The sequence below is a fragment of the Saccopteryx bilineata genome, chromosome 7 (genome assembly GCF_036850765.1).
Source record: "Saccopteryx bilineata isolate mSacBil1 chromosome 7, mSacBil1_pri_phased_curated, whole genome shotgun sequence".
Lineage (NCBI taxonomy): Eukaryota > Metazoa > Chordata > Mammalia > Chiroptera > Emballonuridae > Saccopteryx > Saccopteryx bilineata.
In genome coordinates, this window is record NC_089496.1 from 16,431,472 (window position 1) to 16,457,204 (window position 25,733).

The 25,733-nt window shown below is 40.7% G+C and overlaps 1 protein-coding gene across 1 annotated transcript in view; it reads left to right on the plus strand.

The window, feature by feature from the left end:
- Positions 1–18,013, plus strand: part of LOC136310764 (RAD50-interacting protein 1-like) — a 31,721-nt gene extending 13,708 nt beyond the window's left edge. The window contains exons 2-5 of the mRNA XM_066239675.1: positions 7,933–8,106; positions 8,204–8,353; positions 9,347–9,503; positions 17,282–18,013. Coding sequence (XP_066095772.1) covers positions 7,933–8,106; positions 8,204–8,353; positions 9,347–9,503; positions 17,282–17,410 — 610 coding nt within the window. The 3' untranslated portion in view covers positions 17,411–18,013. The remainder of the gene's footprint in view (positions 1–7,932; positions 8,107–8,203; positions 8,354–9,346; positions 9,504–17,281) is intronic.
- Positions 18,014–25,733: the final 7,720 nt, after the last annotated feature.

The following is a 25,733-nucleotide window of genomic DNA, read 5'->3' on the forward strand; positions in this document are numbered from 1 at the left end:
AAAGAATAAAATGGCAATAAACAAGTACATCTCAATAATAACCTTAAATGTAAATGGATTAAATGCTCCAATCAAAAAACATAAAATAGGGGCGGCAAGATGGAGTTGGAGTAGGTGGACATATCAACTTCCACCTCCCAGAATCAAACTGGATTACAACTTAATTTTAAGAACTATCATTTGGAAAAACCAACTTCGGACTAAACTAAGAGGACTCTTTAACCAAGGATCACTGAAGATCCACACTGAGACTGGTAGGAAAAGCAGAATGGGAAGAGGGCTGCCAAGCTCTCAGAAGCGAATGGCAACCCGGAGAGATTCACATGGAAGGAAGTGAGTTTACCAGAGAGGGAATGGTTCTGGGCCCCAGCAACAAAGCCCCAGGCTGCAGCCCAGAGCCTGGAACAGGTGTACAGACAGTATTTAGCTGCAAAACAAGCCAGGATACTGTTTGCAAAAAGAGACTGATTTCTCAGACCCAGGATTCTTAAACGGAACATGGAGAAAACCTCTTTTACAACCACGTACCTGGGACTCTAGGGGAAAGACGAGAGGACCAGAGGAACAAGAAGAGAGTGTAATCTAGGAGGCACAAGGAAAACCACTTTGAGAAACAGCCACCTTAACTCTTGGGCTAAGTCACTCCCCAAATCTAAAGTTTAAGTTGCAGTTAAAAAACTACTGGACCTGATGAAGTAATTCAGCAAGGTGGCAGGATATAAAATTAATACTAAGAAATCAGAGGCATTTTTATACACCAATAATGATCTTTCTGAAAAAGAAATTAAGAAAACAATCCCCTTCACTATTGCAGAAAAAAAAAGTACCTAGGAGTAAATTTAACCAAGGAGGTTAAAGACTTGTACTCAGAAAATTATAAAACATTGATAAAAGAAATCAAAGAAGATATAAACAAGTGAAAGCATACACTGTGTTCATGGATAGAAAAAATAAACATCATTAAAATGTCTATATTACCCAAAGCAATTTATAAATTCAATGCAATTCCTATTAAAATACCAATGACATACTTCAAAGATATAGAATAAATATTCCAAAAATTTGTATGGAACCAGAAAGAACACAAATAGCCTCAATAATCTTGAAAAAGAAGAATGAAGTGGGAGGTATCACACTTCCTGATATCAAGTTATACTACAGGCCATTGTACTCAAAACAGCTTGGTACTGGCATAAGAAGAGGCATACAGATCAATGGAACAGAACAGAGAACCCTGAAATAAACCTGCAGCTTTATGGATAATTGATATTTGACAAAGGAGGTAAGAGCATACAATGGAGTAAAGAGGGTCTCTTTAACATATGGTGTTGGGAAAATTGGACAGCTACCTGCAAAAAAAATGAAACTAAACCACCAACTTACACCATTCACAAAAATAAACACAAAATGGATAAAAGAGTTAAATGTAAGTTGTGAAACCATAAGCATCCTAGAAAAAAACAGGCAATAAGCTCTTTGACATCATTCGCAGTGATATATTTGCTAATTTATCTCCACAGGCAAGGGAAATAAAGGACAGGATAAACAAATGAGACTATATCAAACTAAAAAGCTTTTGCACAGCTAAAGACAATATGAACAAAATAAAAACACAAACCATGCCTGACCAGGCAGTGGCGCAGTGGATAGAGCATCGGACTGGGATGCAGAGGACTCAGGTTCAAGACCCTGAGGCCACCAGCTTGAGTGCAGGCTCATCTGGTTTGGGGAAAAGCCCACCAGCTTGAACCCAAGGTCGCTGGCTCCAGCAAGGGGTTACTCGGTATGCTGAAGACCCGTGGTCAAGACACATATGAGAAAGCAATCAATGAACAACTAAGGTGTCACAACGCTCAATGAAAAACTAATGATTGATGCTTCTCATCTCTCTCCGTTCCTGTCTGTCTGTCCCTGTCTATCCCTCTCTCTGACTCACTCTCTGTCTCTGTAAAAAATAAAAAATAAATAAATAAAAATTTTTAAAAAATAAAATAAAAAAATAAAAACACAAACCACAATGGGAGAACATATTCGACAATACGTCTGATAAGGGGTTAATAACCAAAATTTATAAAGAACTTGTAAAACTCAACACCAGAAAGAGAAACAATCCAATCAAAAAATGGACAAAAGAAATGAATAGACACTTCTCCAAAGAGGACATTCAGATGGCCAATTGGCAGATGAAAAAAATGTTCAACATCACTAATCATTAGAGAAATGCAAATTAAAACCACAATGAAATATCACCTCACACCAGTCAGAATGGTGCTCATTAACAAAACAACACAGAGTGAGTGCTGGCGAGAATGTGGAGAAAAGGGAACCCTCCTGCACTGCTGGTGGGAATGCAGACTGGTGCAGCCTCTGTGGAAAACAGTATGGAGATTCCTCAAAAAATTAAAAATGCTCTGTCTTTTGACCCAGCCATCCCACTTTTAGGAATATATCCTAAGAATACCAAATCACTTATTCAAAAGAAGAAATGCACCCCCATGTTTATTGCAGCATTGTTTACAATAGCCAAGATCTGGAAACAGCCCAAGTGTTTGTCAGTGAACAGGTAAATTAAAAATCAGTGGTACATATACACAATGGAATACTATGTGGCCGTGAAAAAGAAGGAAATCTTACCTTTTGTGACAACATGGATGGACCTGGAAAGTATTACGCTAAATGAAATAAGCCATGCAGAGAAAAAATATATATCATATGACCTCACTCATATGAGGAATTTAATGAACAATGTGAACTGAGCAACAGAATAGAGGTAGAGTCAGATTCAAAGGGACCAGAGGGAAAGTGGACAGCGGGAAAGGGGATGATAGGAAGAGATCAGAAAAGGGAAAGAGATTGGTGAAATTATACACACATAGCACAACATTATAGAGAGCAGAAAAACTAATCCTGGAGAGAAAGGGGTGGGCGTTGTGGGAGAGGGGCAAGAGGGATGTTGTAGGGAACATGAGGGAAGGGGTATTTATTCAGGGGACACTAGAATCTATGTAAACACAATAAATTAAAATTTAAAAAACTCTATAAGATTTTTATTTCTATTTCCCTGTTCTTCCTCAAATGGAAGAGAATATTTATTTACCAAGGATTAATTACTTTGAGATAAAGACTATGAAGAACTAAAGGAAAGTCAGCTAATTAGGCAGCTCACTTCTTTAAAGAAGTGAAAGTGTAAGTCTCATTTTTCTAAACAGTGTGGTAAGTAGGTAGTGCCGCTATCCACATTTTTTATATGGGAGATTGGAGAATAAGGTATTAGTCATCTAGTAATGTGAGACGGACTAGTAATCTACAGCCTTTCTGTCTCAATAATACTTAATTCCTCTCACATTCAAAGTGTTAGCTCATGCTTAATAACTTCTCAAATTTCCTTTCTTTAATTGGAGTAATTTTAAATTGGGTGGTCAAGAAAGGCCTCATTGAGAAGGTGACATCTGAGTAAAACCCTGAAAGAGATAAGGAAACAGGCCATAGAGATACTTAGTGACAGAGCATCTTGGAGAGAGAGAATGAGAAACACCGATGCCCTGCAGATGAACAGACAGTGTGTTCAAGGAATAGCAAAGAAGCCAGTGTGGCCAGAGCTGAGTCAGAAAACTTAGTCATAGATAAGAAATTTGAGCAACAGGGTGGGGATGGTGTCTGTGCAGATTGTAAAGGGTGTTGTAGACTATATGAGGACTTGACTTTTACTCTCAGTGACGTGGGAAGCCATTTGAGGAAAAGAAAAATTTGAGCAAGGAAATGACACCATCTGATTTAGTGTTTTTAAAGGACTGTTGTAAGGGACAAAAGCTAGAGTAAATTGAGTGGCTTTCAAAATAACCCAGGTCCTTGTAGAACTAAATTAAGTAAAATTTTGAAAAATGATTTGAAATGTTTTCTAACTTGACCTGCTTGGTCAGATATATGAATGATGGCATTTCTGGGTAGATTCTAACCCATGTTTCTAATTGTGAAATACAGAATAATATAGACTATGAGACTATGTTTGGACACTTACCCTTTGTTTATATTATGCATTATTAGCCTCCATTGTAACACATTTAATAAATTTGCGAGTAGAGTAGTTTTATAATTATAACTATTTTTGCTGTTCATGTAATAAAACATGCTTATGGTAGTAAAATGAATAGAAGTGCCCCCAAATGCTATATTTTTGGTTCTCGTGTAGCTGTTACTCCTGTAATTGTGTAGGACAAAATAAATTTTGTAAAAATTTTAGCATAAAAAATAAAACTAGTATCAATAATTATTCAGGTAAGTGATAATGGTGGTGTGCACTGAGGTGATACTGAGGTGGTACTGAGTGATCAGAGAAAATTAAAAGGTAACTCATTGGTAACTATAACCAAGCTGAGGTCAGGTGGTATTTGTTGGTTAGTTACTGATTAATTTTCATTTTTCCCACTCTAGAAGCACTTTTTCTAGTAATGTTTAGGAGTTGGGACTGTGAGTAGAGAAAACAAAGGTGACCAACTCATTGTGGGGATTGATATGGCTATCATACTAAATAGGTAAAAATGATAATGGCTTGGGCCAAAGTGGCACCAATAAAGGGAGTGAAAAGTTTTCAGGATCTAGATTTATTTTGAAAGTAGAACTAATACAATTTGTTGATACATTGGGCAAGAAATATAAGCAAAAATAAGAAGTCTGTGTGAGTGTAGGGTTTTTGTCCTAACAGGTTAGAGTTTCTATTAGTTCATAAAGGAAAAACTTGAAGACCAGATTTGTAGAGAAGATCCAGAGCTTATTTTTGGACCTATTGAGTTGAGTTGCCTTTTAGACATTCAAATGGAGGCGCCCACTTGGAAACTGGATATATGAGCCTGGCATTCAGGAAAATTTAAGGGGAGTTTTATTAGTCAGTATTGTTGATGTAACAAACAACCCCCAAATTGAATGATTACAGTTTGTTTCTGTTATATACAGGCAATAGATTGACTATAGCTCTGCTTTAGGCTGTCTGATTCAATTAGCTTCTAATTTTGAGTCACTGTCTGGCACACACCATACTCATGACTATGGGCAGAAATGAGTGGCCAAATTAAACAATACAACCCAATTTAAAGCTCCTTGCATGTGACATATACCACATACTTCCATTTATTCTACTGAGCAAAGAAGGTCACATAGCCCAGCCCTGCAATAGGATAAGCATGCATACTGTGCACAGAAGAGACATTTTAAGACATATCTAGCCCTGGCCAGGTAACTGAGTTGGTTTGAGCATCCCAATATGCCAAGGTATGTGGGTTCGATCCCTGGTCAGGACACATATGGAAATCAACCAATTAATGCATAAATAAGTGGAGCAACAAATGAATGCCTCTCTCTCTCTCTCTTTCTCTCTCTCTCTATCCCAAGGGTATGGATGTACAATCCTCATAGAAGAGAGGGAGCAAATAGTTTTAAACCATCATTTGATCTACCACAAAGTGAGTATAGACATTGAAAAGAAAAAATCTGAAGACAGATATTTCAATATGCAGAGGTCAGGGAGAAAGAGAAAAAGCCAGCAAAGGAGAGTGAGAAGGACAAAGAGTAAGGTAAGGAGAAAACCAGGTTAGAAGTCAAGCAAAGCATCTCAAACAGGAAGGAGCATCTGTATCACATGTTTAATAGGTCAAGCATGATGAAGATAGGTACTGACCACTAGGTTTAGCCATGTGGAAATTTTTGGTGATCTTGACAAGAGAATCTATGATATGGTGCAAGGCAAAAACTTGATCAATGTGGATTCAAGGAAGGATGGGAGGAGAGAAGACAGAGGTAGTTGGTATAGGCAGACTGTTCTTTGGAGGACTTTTGCTAAAAGGAGAAGGAAGGAAATGGAGGAGTAACTGGGAGGGTGAGTAAGGTCAATAGTAGTGTCCTTTTTTCAGAGGAAAAAATTAAACTATGGATTTATTATGGTAGAAAAAAATTCAGTAGAGGGGGAAAACTGGTGATGCCAGAGAGAAAATAGAGAACTACTGGATACTAAAGTCCCTGAACAGGCTGTTGGGAATCTTATTAAAACCTATTAGTGGCCGTGGCCGGTTGGCTCAGTGGTAGAGCATCGGCCTGGCGTGCAGAGGTCCCGGGTTCGATTCCCGGCCAGGGCACACAGGAGAAGCGCCCATCTGCTTCTCCACCCCTCCCCCTCTCCTTCCTCTCTGTCTCTCTCTTCCCCTCCCGCAGCCGAGGCTCCATTGGAGCAAAGATGGCCCGGGCGCTGGGGATGGCTCCTTGGCCTCTGCCCCAGGCGCTAGAGTGGCTATGGTCGCAACAGAGCGATGCCCCGGAGGGGCAGAGCATCGCCCCCTGGAGGGCAGAGCGTAGCCCCTGGTAGGCGTGCCGGGTGGATCTCGGTTGGGCGGATCCCGGTCGGGCGCATGCGGGAGTCTGTCTGTCTCTCCCTGTTTCCAGCTTCAGAAAAATACAAAAATAAAAACAAAAAACTATTAGTAAGAGAGAAGAAAGAAAATGAGAGAATGAGCGTGATGGCCAAAAGGGCTGACAGAATAACACAAACGTGAGCTTAGTGTTCTTGTTGAGGCCCGAAGCAGTGACAGCGAGAAGCAGACAGTGCTCGTGGAGAGAGGAGAAGAAATCTAGGAGCGCAGAGTGGGGCTGGCAGGGGCTGCACGTCCCTGTCTGTCAGGAGGGCGCTGGGCCCACCCCAGGAGCATAACTGAAGCAGCGCAGCACACCAGCGAGTAGGGTCCGCACATCCGCCCTGTTCCAGCGCAGCGACCAAGTGCCCAGGTAGAAGGCGCGTGGGCTGCCGGGAGGTGGAGGTCTTACTTCAGATTTCCCACAGTGGTGACCTGAACTGAGATTCATTACTGAAAAGGTTACGTTTTGTTGTTTATTCTTAGATGGCTTAAGATATGGAATGTTACTTTTATCAAAACAAACATAAAATATTTTGCTTTATAGAGCCCAAATGGTAGCTCATAGTCTGAATTTGTCCTAAAGATAGATTGAACTTGGCTTGTTTTAAAGAATTTGAATAATTGGTTTGACTTTCACATGAAAATTTTGATTTTCTTCTGCTCCAGAAAATTTTTAAGATTTGGCCAAATTAGACACACACTCTAATGTGACCTCAGGTGGCTGGAGCCGTAGGATGCGCTGCTTCCACCCACTTTGCTATTTATTCTTTTGTTTGTTTTATTTATTATTTATTGAAAACGTCCATTACTTTGAGAAAGAGAGGAAGGGGGTGTGTGTTAACTCTTGTTTCACTTAGTTGTTCTATTTAGTTGTGTTCTCCTTGATTGCTTTACACATGCCCTGAAGAGAATTGAACCCACAACCTCTGATGCTACAGGTCGACACCTTATCCACTGAGCCAGCTGGCCAGGGTCCCCACTTTGCATTTTAAACATACTTTCCCTATTAGGCCTTTGTAGGCCTTTGAGTTTGCAACCCTTGCTATAGAACTTGCCTTAAATTTTATCTGGAACTTTGGTAACAGTAACTTGAAAGGCTTGGGCTCTGAGGTGCCTCCTCCTTCAATTTCCTATATTCAAATTCAGCTGGGCAAAGTAGGTAAAAATTGAAGATTACCATGTTTGACCCTACCAGGTGCCACTCACATTATTCCCTTGGATGGAGACACTAAAGACTGTAAAGGGCAGATGTATGAGAAATGAGTGGTGCCTGAGGGAAGGTGACCCAGGCGATTCTGTTCTCCTGGAGGGGTGGGAAGGGAATGGCGCAGGGAGGGCCCGGAACATGGGCCACTGTGCTTGGGAGGGGGCTGAATGTGGCGACACAGGGCTCCAGGAGACATGGGTGTCAGGAAAAAAGCCACTTTAGTGTGGTGCTTCTCATGTAATTTGGTATAACCAGGAGGGAGACGCAGTTTTTCTGCATTTGGAGTTACTCTGACCTGTCTTGAGTTTGCTTTGCCTTGTTTTACAGTGACAGCATTCAGCAGTATCTGATGACCAGTAATGTCCCCGAGGCAGCCTCCACCCTGGTGTCTATGGCAGAACTTGACATCCAGCTTCAGGAATCATCTTGTACTCATCTTCTTGGTTTTGTGAGAACCACTGTGAAATTCTGGCATAAAATTCTCAAGGACAGGCTTACAAGGTGAGGAAATTACTCCTAGTTTATGGCAATTGCTTCTAAGTGGATATTTGGTGATCATTGTACTCACTGATGCATGTGTGTTACTTTTCTGTTACAGTGATTTTGAGGAAGTTTTAGCACAGCTTCACTGGCCATTCATCACACCCTCTCAGTCTCAAACCACTGGCTTAAGTCGACCAGCCAGCGCTCCTGAGACACAGGCTAACCTGGAGACAGTATTTTGTCAGCTTCTGAAACTACAAACTTCGTATCTTTGTTTGCGTTAAAACTTACTGAAATTTATTTTCTATGGTAGATTTGTGGCTAGAGGGGAAAACTTTGTGAAAGTGGACAACAAGCTAAGTGGGAGTCCCAGGCTTGGCCTTGATCTGTATATGCTCACGGAATGTTGGAGACTTTTCTTTCTTAGTGAATTGTATAGGGGTGGGGGGCGTGGCTTAGCCTAAAGTACGTGACTGACCCAAGTGTGCCTGACATGGTCTCTGGGACAACAGAAAAAATGTGCAATTGATAGAAAACCTATTAACTTTGTGTTAATTCAATCAAATGATTACTTGAATGTTTCTTACTACTTAAAAACAGATTAATTCTAATAACATTTTCCTGCATTTTTAACTTAAATCATGTAGAATGTATAGGTAGATTACATAGTGACTGTATTATAATTGTTACACACACTGCTCACAAAAATTAGGGGGTCAGGGAACGTGCAGATACTCCAGTACTTTCAGCCTTTTCTATGGTGCATTTTCAGCAAAGAAATAAAGGTTGGTTTTGCATCTTGTTTGCATAATCAAACAACTTTCTTTGACTTGTCGTTTGATTTTTTATTTATTTATTTATTTATTTTTAGAGAGGAGAGAAAGAGGGAGAGAGAGAGACAGAGAGGGAGAGAGAGGAGAGAGAGACAGAGAGAAAGAAGGGGGGAGGAGCTGGAAGCATCAACTCCCATATGTGCCTTGACCAGGCAAGCCCAGGATTTCGAACCGGCGACCTCAGCATTTCCAGGTCGACACTTTATCCACTGCGCCACCACAGGTCAGAATGTCATTTGATTTTTTGATGTTCTTGTTTAATTTACAAAAATCAAATGCTTTTTTTTATCACTTCATGTTAATTTTGAAATATCTCCTAATTTTGTTAGCGTTATAGTATCTTACATCTTTGTTGGAAAACTGGATTGTGTGCATATATATACATGTGTGCTTTTGATTCTTTTCCCTTGACTCGACTATGCCAGAGACGAATTACTTACAGAGCCAAAACAGCCTCCAGAAACGTGCTCTCCTCCTGCATCCACTTCTGTCCTTCTGCCCATCCAGGTTATGCTGACTCCCCTTCAGAAGAGGTTCAGGTATCACTTCAGAGGGAACCAACAGACTAACGTTCTAAGCAAGGTGTGCTCTGCCAGCTCTGACTCTTGATTTTTATAATAGCAAGTGTTAAGGGTGTCTGTACTTTTCTTTGTTTAAGTTAGAATTTGATTCTAGCCTGCCCTGGTTGTGGCACAGTGGATAGAGTGCTGGCCTGGGATGCTGAGGTCCCTCGTTCGAAACCATGAGGTTGCCAGCGTGAGCACAGGCTCATTGGCTTGAGTGCAGGTTTGCGGACATGATTCCAAGCTTGCCCTCTAGAAGCCCAGGGTCGCTGGCTTGAGCCAGGGGTCACTGGCTCTGTTTCAGGCCCCTCCCTCCTCCTCAAGGCAGGTATCAATGAATAACTAAAGTGATGTAACTACTAGTTGATGCTTCTCATCTTTCCTCCCTCTTTCTCCCTTTCTGTCATTCTCGATCTCATCAAAAATAAAAAAGTTAAAAAATATTTGATTCTATTCACATTTCTGGTTTTTCTCTAAAGAGGTAAATTTCTGCTTTGTCACTGCCCCTTGTAGATATATTTTGGGACTTGTGTTGATACATTGTAGGAATCAGCTCACTCACTGTCACCTCATCTGACCAGTTTCTCAGGTTTCCCCTGGGCTGTGCGATGGTACTTTTTACAACTGAATTCACATGTAAATTGTTCCTTCAAGTTTATAAAGGCTATTTAGAATTTACTTTATTTTTCTTGATTTTAGAGAAAGGAAAGGAGAGAGAAAGAGAAACATTGTTATTATGTGTTCATTGGTTGATTCTTGTATGTACTCTGACTGGGGATTTGTGGACAAGTCCTGCCAGGGGTGAGGACGACAGAGACCCAAAGACCCGACTCCAGGAACCAGGTTCAGTGACACAGATCCACTTTATTCAGGAAGTAAGCAAGCTTATATAGATGGGTTCAGACAATAGGATGGTATGGTAGGACAAATGGCCAAAAAAGGTCAGTGGCCGGCACTGAGTCATTTCCACACAGTGGGTGAGCTTCCTTCCTGGGTGTGCCCAGGAGGGTTCCGGGAGCTGGAGTATTCTCACAGCATTGCATCAGCCACAGCGCTAGGTAAATGCTCTGTGCTCCACCTACAGGGATTGAACCTGCAATCTTGGTATATCAGGAGGATACTCTAACCAACTGAGCTCCCCAGCCAGGGCATAGAATTTTTAAGGAATTCAGAGGTAGGAAGTTGTTTCCATAGGTAGAGTGGGCTGGCAATGGATTTCTGGTTCTTAAGTTCAGCTTGCTCTTTTGTACTTTATGGGTTTCCTCCTCTTTTGGATGGTGTTGGTGCAAAGAAGAGTACAAGCAATTAGTAAGTAGTGAGCAAAGCAATAAATCTAAAGCTGTAGAGAGGCAGTAATAATTTGAGGTAAGGAAATTGTGAGTTATGTGGCTGCTTTCTTTTTCTTTTTTTTTATTGATTTTAATTTATTGTGCTTACATAGATTCAAGTGTCCCACAGAATACAATTCCCCCACCCCCATGTTCCCCTCAACATCCCCTTGTCCCCCCAACACCCCCCTTCTTCCCTCCAAAATTTGCTTTCTTGCTCTCTATAACGCTGTGTTATGTAAATATAATTGCACCAATCTCTTTCCCTTTTCTGATCCCATTCTCTCATCCCCTTTCCCTCTATTCACTTTCCCTCTGGTCCCTTTGATCCCGCCTCTGCCTCTATTCTGTTCTTCAGTTCACATTGTTCATTGGATTCCTCAAATGAGTGAGATCATATGATATTTTTCTTTCTCTGCCTGGCTTATTTTACTTAGCATAATAGTTTCCAGGTTTGTCCATGTTGTCACAAAAGGTAAAATTTCCTTCTTTTTCACAGCCACATAATGTTCCATTGTATATGTATGTATATGTGGCTGATTTTTAAAGTGTGGTCCTAGTTCTCTGACATCAAGGCTAAACCATGCAGCTCCTGTGATTAAAGAATGCTTTTATTCATTTTTTTATTTCTGACATCTAGCGCAAAACAGGGATTTACCATTAAGCAAATGTTTCTGAATCCTTGTCAAGCAAAACTTAGAAGACTTATAGAATCATTTCTAGAGATAATTTAAATTGCAGTGTGCTTACATTTCCTTTCCTATAATTATCCTGTTTTACGGCATATATAATTTTTTTTATTTCTTTTTTTTTTTAGAGAGGAGAGGGAGAGAGAGAGAGGAGAGACAGAGAGAGAGAAGGGGGGGAGGAGCTGGAAGCATCAACTCCCATATGTGCCTTGACCAGGCAAGCCCAGGGTTTCGAACCAGCAACCTCAGCATTTCCAGGTCGAGGCTTTATCCCACTGCGCCACCACAGGTCAGGCGTATAATTTTTTTTAATGTAGACCAGCCAAATTTTTTTTTTTAATTTACCTTTTGCAAAGAAAAAGCAGAAAATAAAGTTTAAAAATTATTTTGGAATGTTATTTCAAAAAAAAAAAAAAGGAAACACTTTAAAGGTCATCAGTTCTTTGTGATGCTAGATTTTTTTTTTTTAAAAATAAATTTTTATTTTAATGGGGTGACATCAATAAATCAGGGTACATACATTCAAAGAAAACATTTCCAGGTTATCTTGTCATTTAGTTCTGTTGCATACCCATCACCGAAGAGAGATGTCCTCCGCCACCCTCCATCCAGTTCTCTCTGTACCCCTCCCCCTCCCCCTCTCCCTCCTTCCCTCACTCCACCCCCCGTAACCACCACATTCCTGTCCATGCCTCTTAGTCTTGCTTTTATGTCCCACCAATGTATGGAATCCTGCAGTTCCTGTTTTTTTCTGATTCGCTTATTTCACCTCGCACAATGCTACCAAGACCCCACCATTCCGATGTAAGTGATCCGATGTCATCATTTCTCCTAGCTGAATAGTATACCATGGTGTATATGTGCCCCATCTTCTTCATCCAGTCCTCTATTTTTTTTACAGTGATTAAAAGCCTTTAAGCAAACTCTTGGCCAATACAGCAAGAATCCCTAAAAGAGTAGTGTCCTTAACATGTTCCCCAAGTCCAAGTTGGCCCCATCACCATGCCAAATCCCTGAAAAATGCAACCCAACCACAGTTCAGTCTGTTAGGAGCTGTCACAGGGAGCAGGAGTCCAGGAAAGTTCCCCACAGGAAAAATCCGCATGGCACTGGAATTGTTGTCACAATTCTATACTTTGCAGCTATTGTCCAAATCCCAATGACTGCTGCTTCTAGCTGGCAATGATTCAGGCAGACTGGAAAAAGCCATCTGCAGCATGCGTGGATATGGAGCTTCCGTTCTCCTCTGCCTGGAGAGTTGAGACCAGGTTGCTTTTCCCTGGAGCTCTGTGACTGTGGCATGGTAAAGAGAACCTTGGGATACACTAAGCTGGGTGGCAAAGGTAAATTCATAATACAAGTTGACAAAAGGAGGAAAGAGAGCTCTAAATTAGGAGTAGGTCCCGGCCTGAAATATGAGTGGGGCATTGAGGTAGGAGGGATAAAGGAAACACTATATATTAAGCAAAGCAGCAGAAAATAGGACTATCAACACCCACAACAGAGATCTTTGAGGGAAGATTAAAAAACCTGACTATTCAGGCAAAACATAGTTAAGTGGCCCTTGTGCAAATGAGATCAGTTTACCTGCTTCTCGGAAGAAACACCCCAGGCTCGTCCACAGTGTCATAGATGGGGCCGATGGCCCTGGGCACCTTCAGCCCCCAGTGGCAAAACCCAGCTTTCTGGGCAAGGTTAGGTCATAGGTGGCTGGAGCAGGGCTGGAAGAGACTGAACCCTCCCTTAGAGGAGCGAGGGGGAAGCCCACCTTCCAGTGTCCCTGTTTCCTCACAGCAGAGGCATGTAAGCCTGGCAGGCTTTAGCTCAATGACCTTCCTTTCCACTATTGAAGCAGGACCCAGATGGCATCCTATGAGACCCCTTTGGGGTGTTGGAGCCTTTAAGGGTGTATCCTAAAAGCTGGTAGTTCCCCTGAAATCTATTGGGCTTTTTCTGCCTCTAGGTATCTTAAAAGCCATTCTCAGAAGATCTCGCTGAGGGGTTTGAGGATCCCCATCCGCCTATATAAATCTTTTCCATATATCTGGAGCTATTTGGAAAAGGCAAAACAGTGTTATTAGCTAGATCTAATAAAGAAGGTAGTAGTTTGCAGGCGAAAAAGATTTGGTGTCTCCTGTTCATCAGCATTCAAAAGAAATGTAAAATTTTTTTTTTTAAGTAAAAAGCATGATATGGTAGTCCCGTCGGAGTCATTGGCCTGGTGTGCAGGATTCCCGGGTTCGATTCCTGGCCAGAGCATACAGGAGAAGCGCCCATCTACCTCTCCACCCCTCCCCCTCTCCTTCCTCTCCATCTCTCTCCTCCCTCCCACCGTCAAGGCTCCACCGGAGCAAAGCCACCCCGGGCACTAAGGATGGCCCCATGGCCTCTGCCCCAGTCGCTAGAATGGCTCCGGTTGTAACAGAGCAACACCCCAGATGGGCAGAGCATTCCCCCCTGGTAGGCATGCCAGGTGGATCCCAGTCAGGCGCATGCAGGAGTCTGTCTGACTGCCTCCCCATCTCCATCCTCAGAAAAATACAAAAAATAAATAAATAAAAGAAAAAATACTACAAAAAAAGGGGGGCATTCCCTTGTGCTAAAGCTCCAGGGAGCATGGAGTGAGCTTGAGTATGTCCTATGAAACATGGAGCTCTATGTTGACATATAAGTCTTTGAAGAAGGAGGAACTGCTGAAATAGTTTATCAGCATTTGTCCCTAAGACAGCAGTCTTTATAGTGGGAACACCATACGTAAATATTTGCTGTCTGTCTATAGATTAAGGGGGGAATATGGCAAATGCTGAAAAGCCATGATCTTTGTGCCCCTCCCCTCCCCCAACCCCCTTCCTCTCCTCCCCCCACCCTGTAACCCCAACACTGTTGTTCATGTCTCTGAGTTTCATCTTTATGTCCCACCTATGTATGGAATCATATAGTTCTTAGTTTTTTCTGATTTACTTCTTTCACTCAGTCTCAGTATAATGTTATCAAGGCCCATCCATGTTGTTGTAAAAGATCCTATGTCATCATTTCTTATGGCTGAGTAGTATTCCATAGTATATATATACCAAAGCTTTTTAATCCACTCGTCCTCTGATGGACACTTGGGCTGTTTCCATCTTGGCTATTGTGAACAATGCTGCCATAAACATGGGGGTGCATTTCTTCTTTTCAAACAGTGCTATGGTGTTCTTGAGGTATATTCCTAACAGTGGTATAGCTGGGTCAAAAGGCAGTTCGATTTTTCATTTCTTGAGAAATCTCCATACTGTTTTCCACAGTGGCTGCACCAGTCTGCATTCCCACCAGCAGTGCAGGAGGGTTCCCTTTTCTCCACATCCTCGCCAGCACTTATTCTGTGTTGTTTTATTGATGAGCGCCATTCTGACTGGTGTGAGGTGATATTTCATTGTGGTTTTAATTTGCATTTCTCTAATCATTATTTTTTTTTTTTTTGTATTTTTCTGAAGCTGGAAACGGGGAGAGACAGTCAGACAGACTCCCGCATGCGCCCGACCGGGAGCCACCCGGCACGCCCACCAGGGGCGACGCTCTGCCCACCAGGGGTGTCGCTCTGCTGTGACCAGAGCCACTTTAGCGCCTGGGGCAGAGGCCAAGGAGCCATCCCCAGAGCCCAGGCCATCTTTGCTCCAATGGAGCCTTGGCTGCGGGAGGGGAAGAGAGAGACAGAGAGGAAGGAGGGAGGGGGTGGACAAGCAAATGGGCGCTTCTCCTATGTGCCCTGGCCAGGAATCGAACCCGGGTTCCCCGCACGCCAGGCCGATGCTCTACCACTGAGCCAGCCAGCCAGGGCTGCATTTCTCTAATCATTAGTGATGTTGAACATTTTTTCATATGCCTGTTGGCCATCTATGTGTCCTCTTTGGAGAAGTGTCTATTCATTTCTTTTGCCCATTTTTGGATTGGATTGTTTGTCTTCCTGGTATTAAGTTTTACAAGTTCTTTATAAATTTTGGTTATTAACCCCTTATCAGACGCTATGTCAAATATATTCTCCCATTGTGTAGTTTGTCTTTTTATTCTGTTCTTATTGTCTTTAGCTGTGCAGAAGCTTTTTAGTTTGATAAAGTCCCATTTGTTTATCCTGTCTTTTATTTCACTTGCCTGTGGAGACAAATCAGCAAATATATTGCTGCGAGAGATGTCAGAGAGCTTACTGCCTATGTTTTCTTCTAAGATGCTTATGGTTTCATGGCTTACATTCAAGTCTTTTATTCATTTTGAGTTTATTTTTGTGAGTGGTGTAAGTTGGTGGTCTAGTTTCATTTTTTTGCAGGTAGCTGTCCAGTTTTCCCAACACCATTTGTTGAAGAGGCTGTCTTTTTACTCCATTGTATTGTCTTACCTCCTTTATCAAATATCAGTTGTCCATAGAGCTGTGGGTTTATTTCTGGGTTCTCTGTTCTGTTCCATTGATCTATGTGCCTGTTCTTATGCCAGTACCATGCTGTTTTGAGTACAATGGCCTTATAATATAACTTGATATCTGGAAGTGTGATACCTCCCGCTTTTTTCTTCCTTTTCAAGATTACTGAGGCTATTTGTGTTCTCTTTTGGTTCCATATAAATTTTTGGAATATGTGTTCTATGTCTTTGAAGTAAGTCATTGGTATTTTAATTGGTATTGCATTGAATTTATAAATTGCTTTGGGTAATATAGACATTTTAATGATGTTTATTCTTCCTAACCATGAGCACGGCATATGCCTCCACTTATTCGTATCTTCCCTGATTTCTTTTATCAATGTTTTATAATTTTCCGAGTACAAGTCTTTCATCTCCTTGGTTAGATTTATTCCTAGGTACTTTATTTTTTTGGTTGCAATGGTAAAGGGGATTGATTCCTTGATTTCTCTTTCTGACAGTTCATTATTAGTGTATAAAAATGCCTCTGATTTCTGAGTATTGATTTTATATCCTGCCACCTTGCCAAAATCATTTATCAGGTCTAGTAGTTTTTTGACTGAGACTTTAGGGTTTTCTATATACAATATCATGTCATCTGCAAATAATGATAGTTTTACTTCTTCTTTTCCAATTTGGATGCCTTTTATTTCTTTTTCTTGTCTGATTGCTGTGGCTAGGACTTCCAGAACTATGTTGAATAAGAGTGGTGAAAGGGGGCACCCCTGCCTTATTCCTGATCTTAAGGGGATTGCTTTTAATTTTTGCCCATTTGTGATGCTAGATTTTAAATATACATGGCAATGCCTGACTTATGTTGGCACAGTGGAGAGAGCATTGCCCTGGAATGCTGAGGTTGCAGATTTGAAACCCCAGGCTTGGCCAGTCAAACACATATGAGAGGCAAGTATAAGTTAATGCTTCCTGCTCTTCCCCTTCTTTTTCTCTCTTCTCTCTATAAAAATCAACAAATAAAATCTTTTTTAAAAAAGAAAAGAAAAAAATTCTTTGAATGAGTAGTTGTGATGCTTGTACAGAAATAGGAATGTAATTAATGCCATTCACTAAAATTATACAATTAAAAATGGTTAAAATTATAAACTTAAATAAATAAATATACATAGCATTTGTGCATTTATGAGTTTATTGATGTAAGCCACATTATTAGAATTTGTTGGGAGTATATTAGGAGACATTTGATGAGTAAGCTCTGTATGAGTTTAAAGTTCAGAGTAGAAATTGTGCTCTTACATATAGGAATTGCTGTGTGTATACAATGAAATAGAGCCATTTGATTGTAACTTTCTAGTCGAAATGACTAAAGAAGTCAGACTCTTTTGCCTCCTTCCTAGCCTGAATGGTACTTGGCTCAGGTGCGTCTGTGGATTGGGAACCACACTCAGTTTCTGGATGAGAAGGTTCAGCCAATATTAGACAAAGTTGGCTGTGCAGTAAATGCCAGGGTAAGAGCTCGGTCCTAAGTGTTTGTTTTAGAGTGTCCATGACCTTGTTGTTTATATCACCTTATGCTTCCTTATGTATTTCTTTTAGCTTGAATTTTCTCCGGGCCTTATGGCACTGGTTCTGGAGAAGTTAGCTGCTGATATTTCTTGTGTTCTTTATGATGATAACCTCTTCTGTCATTTGGTGGATGAGGTGCTGTTGTTTGAAAGGGAGCTCCACAGTGTTCATGGCTATCCTAGCACTTTTGCTAACTGTACACATATTCTATCAGAGGAAACCTGTTTTCAGAGGTGGTTGACAGTGGAGAGAAAATGTAAGTGCTCATGTGGCCATAGAAGGGGAGAGATGTCTCCATGTGTGTATTCATTTTTGGTGTTTTTCCTCATATAAGCATTTCTTGGTCAGAGTTTACCAAGTTGCATTCAGAGACCATTTTCTTTTCTTCAACATCAGTTTTTTCTGTAATTGCACTCTACATGTTTCTAGAGTCTAATATTTAAGCCAGTAGAGTATATAGTTAACTGTTTCATAGATTTTTATAGACAGTATTTCTGTTCTTGGTAGAATCATTTTAGATGCAGGTTGTCTAGTCAGCATAACTGTTTTGAAGATTTTGGGTAGGGCTGAGGAGGGAGACATATCTTGTTTAACTTTAAAATAGAGCATGTAAGATAGTGTATTTCTAAAAAATTGTGAATTGAAAAATTAGAAATGATTGTAACTATGTTCCATAAACCCTTTTTTTTTCTTTTTTTCTTTTTTTGCATATCAGTTGTTCTTCAAACAATGGACTCAGTGCTTTCATCAGAAGCTGCTTGGATATCCCAATATAAGGATATCACTGACATGGATGAGATGAAAGTTCCAGATTGTGCTGAAACTTTTATGACTCTACTCTTAGTTATAACTGGTAAGTGTAGGACTTTTTAGATAAAACTTTGTTTTAAAAGAACGAACTCATCCTATGGTACTTTTCAAGTAGTTCAACAGAATTAATATTACATAGTCACTATTATAAGATCTTCAAATTTAGTTTCTATTTTTGCAAAATTCTAGCATAATATCATAGGTTTTAAATTTTTAATAATTTAAGTAAGATCTTAAACATTGGTATATATGAAGGGGAAATTCCTGAATTGTTACATAAAAACAAATAAGAAATTGATTTTATTACCTGAATTCTCTTGCCATTTAGTTTAAGTGTCTTCAGTAAATGGTGATGGACCAAAATTCTAAATATTTCCTTTACTTTGATATATGAAAGATTGCAGTAAAGTAAAATAAAGTAACTTTAGGACTGGAGTAGTAATAGAAACTCTTCTTATAGTGCGAGAATAGTCTGGCCACAGGCGGCCTGGCCATCTCTAGCTTTGGTTGGTCTGTAGAGATCTGCGTCGCCTCCTGCAGGCCTTCCGGTTCTCCAGGTGCCACTGAGCGCTCATTACCACCATCCTCTGTGTTGTCCATTTCTTGGGCCTGTATGTGTAACCTGAAGAAGTGTCATTGCAGCCTGGTTAGTAAATAATTCCATATTCCTAACTGTAAGAAAAATATATATAAAAAACACAAACACAAAAAATTTAGAAAAACTCATGGCTTATAAAGAACTTTTTCTTCAGGATATTTTCAAATATATACAAAAGTAGCATAATATAATAAACCCTCAGGTATCTGTTACTAAGATTTAAAAACAATGATCACTTCTCTATTATATATTTTTCTCCCCAACTCTTGTTTTCCTGGAATATTTTAAAGAACATTTTAGACATCTTGACATTTCACCTGTAAATTCTCAAGTAGATACTACTTTTTACCTATTCTAGTTCCCCCTTTCTTTTAAAAAAAATAATTTATTTATTGAAGAAGCAGGTTGATTCCTGTATATGATTTATCTTATACACCTTTTTTAAAAACTGAGGTATGATTTCTATATAGTGAAATACATAAACTTTATGTATACAGTACAGTGAGTTTTGACAAATACATGTACTTGTGAAATATCCTTAGAAAGCTTAGAAATAGATACATACTTGGTTAATTATTTTTTAAAACATTTTTATTTATTGATTTCAGAGAGAAGGGAAAGGAGAGAGAGAGGGACAGAAGCATCGATCTGTACCTGTATGTGCCCACACCAATGATCAAACCAGCAATCTTTGCATATCAGGACGATGCTCTAACCAGCTAAGCTATCCAGCCAGTACTGAATGGTCGATAAATTTTTGACAAATACAGCAAAACATGTCAATAGTGGAAACCTATAACTGTATTATATACAGTACCAAAAATCTTCATATGTCTTGTTAACTGTCTCCACAGACAGGTATAGAAGTCTTCCCATAGCTTCCAGAAAGCTGCAGTTCCTGGAGCTACAGAAGGACTTAGTGGATGATTTTAGGATACGGCTGACTCAGGTGATGAAAGAAGAGACTAGAGCTCCCCTTGGCTTTTGGTACTGCGCAATTCTGAATGCCGTGAACTATATCTCAACAGTGCTAGCAGACTGGGCCGACAATGTTGTAAGTTAATGTGCTTTCCTATATTATTTTTTTTTCTATTGATTTGAGAGAAAGACAGAGGGAGAGAGAAAGAGAAGCATCAACCTGTTGTTTCACTTTGTTATTTCATTTAGTTGTGTACTCATTGATTGCCTCTCACTTGTGTCTGACTAGGGGTTGAACCCATGACCTCTGGCAATGTACCAGATGAACATTTTATTCACTGAGCCAGCTGGCCAAGGCCAATGTGCTTTTATATTAAATAATACATTAGTAGTTTGAAATTTTTTACTCTTTTTTTACTTTTTTTTTTTTTACCTTTTTTTATTTTTTAGGTGAGAGAAGGAGAGATAGTGAGGCAGAGTCCACATGCACCCAACCAGGATCAACCTGGCAACTCAGTCTAAGGTCAATGCCTGAGTACCAAGCTATTTTAAGTGCCTGAGGTTGACATGCTGGGACCAACTAAGCTCTCCCCAGTGCCTGGGACTACACTTGAACTGATAGAGCTGGTTGTGGCAGAGGAATAGAGAGAGAAAGGGGAGAGAAACAGATGGTTGTTGGTCTCTTCTCCTGTGTGCCCTGGCCAAGGATTGAACCCAGAACATCCATTCTCCAGGCTGATGCTCTATCCTCTGAGCCACCAGCCAGGGTCACAATTTTAACTTTTGAAATGTTGACTTTGTAGCATGAAAAAATATACATTAGGCAGAATAACAGGCCAAAATTAGGTGTGATTAAAGTACATATTTTTCTTAATCAACTCTCAAATTGTTAAGTAATTCTGATACTTTAATCTTTTAAAAATAAAGCCAATATTTCATGAAACAGTTGTTTATAGAATGAAATTTTTTTCTTTTAGACTTTATACTTCGAAAATATTCATGGATAGGAATTGCATCTCAGAAAAAGATAAGGTTGAATTTGATACCTCTTTGATGCCTTCAAAATGTGACAAATTATGAAGAACCACAAATCAGAAACAATTTTTTTAAGTAAGAGGAGGAGAGATAGAGAGACAGAATCCTTCATGCTCCCTGACTGGTATCCACCCTGCAACGCCCTCTGGGTCTGATGCTCGAATCAACCGAGCTATCCTCACCACCTGAAGCTGATACTCGGACTAAATGAGCCACTGGCTGCGAGAGGGGAAGAGAGAGAAAAGGAGGAAAGAGAGGGGCAGAGAAGCAGATGGTGGCTTCTCATGAATGCCCTGACCAGAGATTGAACCCAGGACATCCACATGCTGGGCCAATGCTCTACCCACAGAGCCAACTGGTCAGAACCAGAAACTATTTTTAACTTTTAATTATCTCATATATTTAAAAATGTTTTGTTTATTTTCAAACATATAAAAGAGTAAATAAAATAATAAAATGAATCTGCATATGGATATCACCCAGCTTCTTATACCAGGTTTGTTTCATTTAAACCTCTCCTCCAGGCCCTGGCCTGTTGGCTCAGTGGATAGAGCGTTGACCCAGCATGTGTAGAACTGAACCTCCTATTAACCAAAGTGAAGTGGAACTAGTAGAAAGGATGAAAGATACAAAGACATGAACCCAGACATTATTTTAAAAATGGTGGGGGATCATGCCAGTGGCTTAGTGGATAGAGTGTCGGCCCAGTGCATAGATGTCCTAGGTTTGATTCCTGGTCAGGGCACACAGGAGAAGTAACCATCTGGTTCTCACCCCCACCCTATCCCTCTCCACTCCCTCTTCCCCTCCCAAAGGCAGTGGCTTGATTGGTTCAAGCATGGCCTTGGGTGCTAAGGATGGCTCCACTGGAGCACATCAGCCCAGGCACTAAAAAATAACTCAGTACTCGAGCATTGGCCCCGGATAAGGTTGCCGGTGGATCCTGGTCAGGGCACATGCAGGAATCTGCCTCATTATGTCCCCTTCTAGCACCTAAAAAAAAAAAAAGGTAGGGATCCCATTCCTTTACATATCATCTAAAGCTTTTACATTCTGCTAGCTTATAGACATAAGTCAATAGGTATACAGGTAAAGATAAAGAGGGGGGAAAATAATAGTGAAAAAAAACTTTAAAGATCTTACTAGAGACTAAGGGTTTTTAAAAAAACATACTTACCGCTTCTTGACTCATTAAAATTGAAAAATATTCAGCCCTGACAGGTTACTTCAGTCAGTTAAGAGCCTCAGCCAGAGACCCTGGCTGGTTGGCTCAGCAGTAGAGTGTCGGCCCAGTGTGTGGAAGTCCCGGGTTCAATTCCTGGTCAGGGCACACAGGAGAAGCGCCCATCTGCTTCTCCACCCTTCCCCCTCTCCTTTCTATCTCTCTCTTCCCTTCCCACAGCTAAGGCTCTATTGGAGCAAAGTTGGCCCGGGCACTGAGGATGGCTCCATGGCCTCCACCTCAAGGGCTAGAATGGCTCCAGTTACAGCGGAGCAACACCCCAGATGGGCAGAGCATTGCCCCCGGGTGAGCATCCCGAGTAATCCCTGTCGGGCACATGTGGGAGTCTGTCTGTCTGCCTCCCCACTTCTCACTTCGGAAGAATACAAAAAAAAAAAAAAGAGCGTCAGCCTGAAAGGTTGCGGGTTCCACTCTCAGTCAGGGCACACAGGGAACAGCCAACGAGTACACGACTGACTGGAACAACAGAGGAACGCTTTCTTTCCCCCTCTGCTCTCTCTCCCTTCCTCTCCAGTTCTAAAATACAAAGTTAAGCCCTGACCAGATAGCTCAGTTGGAGCTCGTCTGGAGCAAGGAAGTTGCTGGTTCGACTCCCCAGTCAGGGCACGTAGAGGCGCAGCTCGATGTTCCTGTCTCTCCCTCCCTGCCTCTCTCTCACCCTCTGAAAAAAAAAGGGAAAAGAAAAATACTCATTTTATTCGAGTTTGAAATAAAGCACTTCAATAACCAAATATTTAACTAAGTGAAAATGGACTGTTAAGAAAAGTTTGAAAAAGAATAATGGATTTAGTAAATATTGTACAACTAATAAAATAAATTGGTTTTGTAAGACTATTTTTAATACACACAGGTGTGTACAATTAGATTAATCATATTTTGGCTCATGACACAGGATTTAAATCGGCCTATGAATGCCTCAATGTTTGTATATTTACCTTTGTGTGTGTGCTTAAATTACCAATAATATTCCTTCTTATGTGATTCTTTCTATCACAAATTCTGCTTCCTAGCCAGAGGCAGCCATTTAACTACTATCTGTAATTGTATGCCATATATTCTTATTTTATATATAATATTCACATATATGTCTTTTCACATAGTTATCTTAACATGCTTTTTCCCTTAACATTTTGTTACATAGATTTATCCATGTTGTATCAGGTCCACTTCATTCATTTTTACTGCTGTTATAATCAGTATATAAATATAACTAATTTATCAGGTTTGTTCTTGGTAGACATTTGGCATATTTCTACCTTTTGGTTGTTATAAAAGTGCTACTGTAAAGATTCCTAAATATCTTTTCTAGTATAGATATGAAAGGGTTTCATATATTTTTTAAAATTTTTCCACTGATTTAGAGAGAGGGAGAGGGAGAGGGAGGGGAATGGAAAGAGAGAGAAAGAGATTTTTTTTTTTTTTGCATTTTCTTTTGCATTTTTCTGAAGCTGGAAACAGGGAGAGACAGTCAGACAGACTCCCGCATGCGCCTGACCGGGATCCACCCGGCACACCCACCATGGGGCGACGCTCTGCCCACCAGGGGGCGATGCTCTGCCCATCCTGAGCTTCGCCATGTTGCGACCAGAGCCACTCTAGCGCCTGAGGCAGAGGCCACAGAGCCATCCCCAGCGCCCGGGCCATTTTTGCTCCAATGGAGCCTTGGCTGCGGGAGGGGAAGAGAGAGACAGAGAGGAAAGCGCGGCGGAGGGGTGGAGAAGCAAATGGGTGCTTCTCCTGTGTGCCCTGGCCAGGAATCGAACCCGGGTCCTCCGCACGCTAGGCCGACGCTCTACCGCTGAGCCAACCGGCCAGGGCTGAAAGGGAATTATTAAGTCATTGTTCCACTTAGTTTTTCTATTTTAGTTGTGCACTCATTGGCTGCTTCTCCTATGTGCCCTAATCCGAGATCAAACCCACCTCTGTTCCAGGGATGACAATCTATCCCCTGAAACCCCTGGCCAGGACCGTATATAGTTTTCAAACTATTTGCATATCTTGAATCAATGCTTGTGCTTAGCTGCCTCCTTCACAGAGGGAAAGTCTTCAGCTTTTTGGAGTAGAGTGAACTAATGGAAATTTTATCTCATAAGACCTGTGGCATTACAATTTCTCTATAAAAACAGATTTACAATAATCACACCAAGTCCTTCATAATGCTGTTTTCCTTTCCATTTGTTTTTCTCATAGTCTTCTCTGTTCACATCACTCACTATATTGTGGTCAGAGTCCTTGATTTTGTAGAGAAGAACATGAAACTCAACTCCATGTATAATTTAGGAGGTGACCAACACCACAGTCTCCTAAATTATATGGACCAGAACTTGAGTAAATTCTGTCAAGAATGTGAACTGTCCTTCCATAAAAAGCAAGGGCAGGCCCTGGCTTGTTGGCTCAGCAGTAGAGCATTTGCCAGGCAGACAGACAGACTCCCACATGTGCCCGACAGGGATCACTCGGCATGCTCACCAGGGGGCAATGCTCTGCCCATCTGGGGTGTTGCTCCGCTGTAACTGGAGCCATTCTAGCCCCTGAGGTGGAGGCCATGGAGCCATCCTCAGTGCCCGGGCCAACTTTGCTCCAATAGAGCCTTAGCTGCGGGAGGGGAAGAGAGAGATAGAAAGGAGAGGGGGAGGGGTGGAGAAGCAGATGGGTACTTCTCCTGTGTGCCCTGGCCGGGAATTGAACCCAGGACTTCCACACACTGGGCCGACACTCTACTGCTGAGCCAACCAGCCAGGGCCTCTGGCTGAGGCTCTTAACTGACTGAAGTAACCTGTCAGGGCTGAATATTTTTCCATTTTAATGAGTCAAGAAGCGGTAAGTATGTTTTTTTAAAAACCCTTAGTCTCTAGTAAGATCTTTAAAGTTTTTTTTCACTATTATTTTCCCCCCTCTTTATCTTTACCTGTATACCTATTGACTTATGTCTATAAGCTAGCAGAATGTAAAAGCTTTAGATGATATGTAAAGGAATAGGATCCCTACCTGGTTGATTATTTCAGATTATAAACTACTCTCAATTCTCTTAATTGTTATTGTAGTGACGAAAAGCAGGAAAGTGAGCAAAAAACTGTGTTCAAGTTAGGCTTTTAGACTTAAACTTCTTAATCTTTAAGATAGTACTGAAATTGAATAAAAATACATGGACAGAGCTGTGCAAGAGTTGGGTTTTGAGGTAAAGTTTTTTGAAAAGTTTAAGTATGTGCAGAAAAATTAGGAAGCAACCAATGCAAATATAGCCTCTGTTTGCTAATAAGGTGCTTGATACATAGAAAATATTCTAAACTAAGAGCAAAGTTTGCCAGAATGTAAAAAATATGTACTATGGTTTTAATGGACTTTCCATCATTTTTCTCCTTTGAGACAAATCCTATTAAATGTCACTCTGATATTCATGGTGATGAGGAATCCAGCTCATGTTGAACATATGCTATGTCAGCAATTATTCACTCTGTTTCTGTGACTGATTAAATGGTGTAAGTTAGTTCTCACTAGACAAATATTTTCAGCCACTACAAAATAAAAGTTTTACTCTTATAGTTTTTTTTTCCAACTAAGATCATGAGGTATGCTAAAACAGATATAACATTCAGGACATAATTAAGAAAACTGTGGAATAAAGGAGTAAAATTCTACTCAATATATAACAGATAAATTTGAACTTCAGATTTTTTTC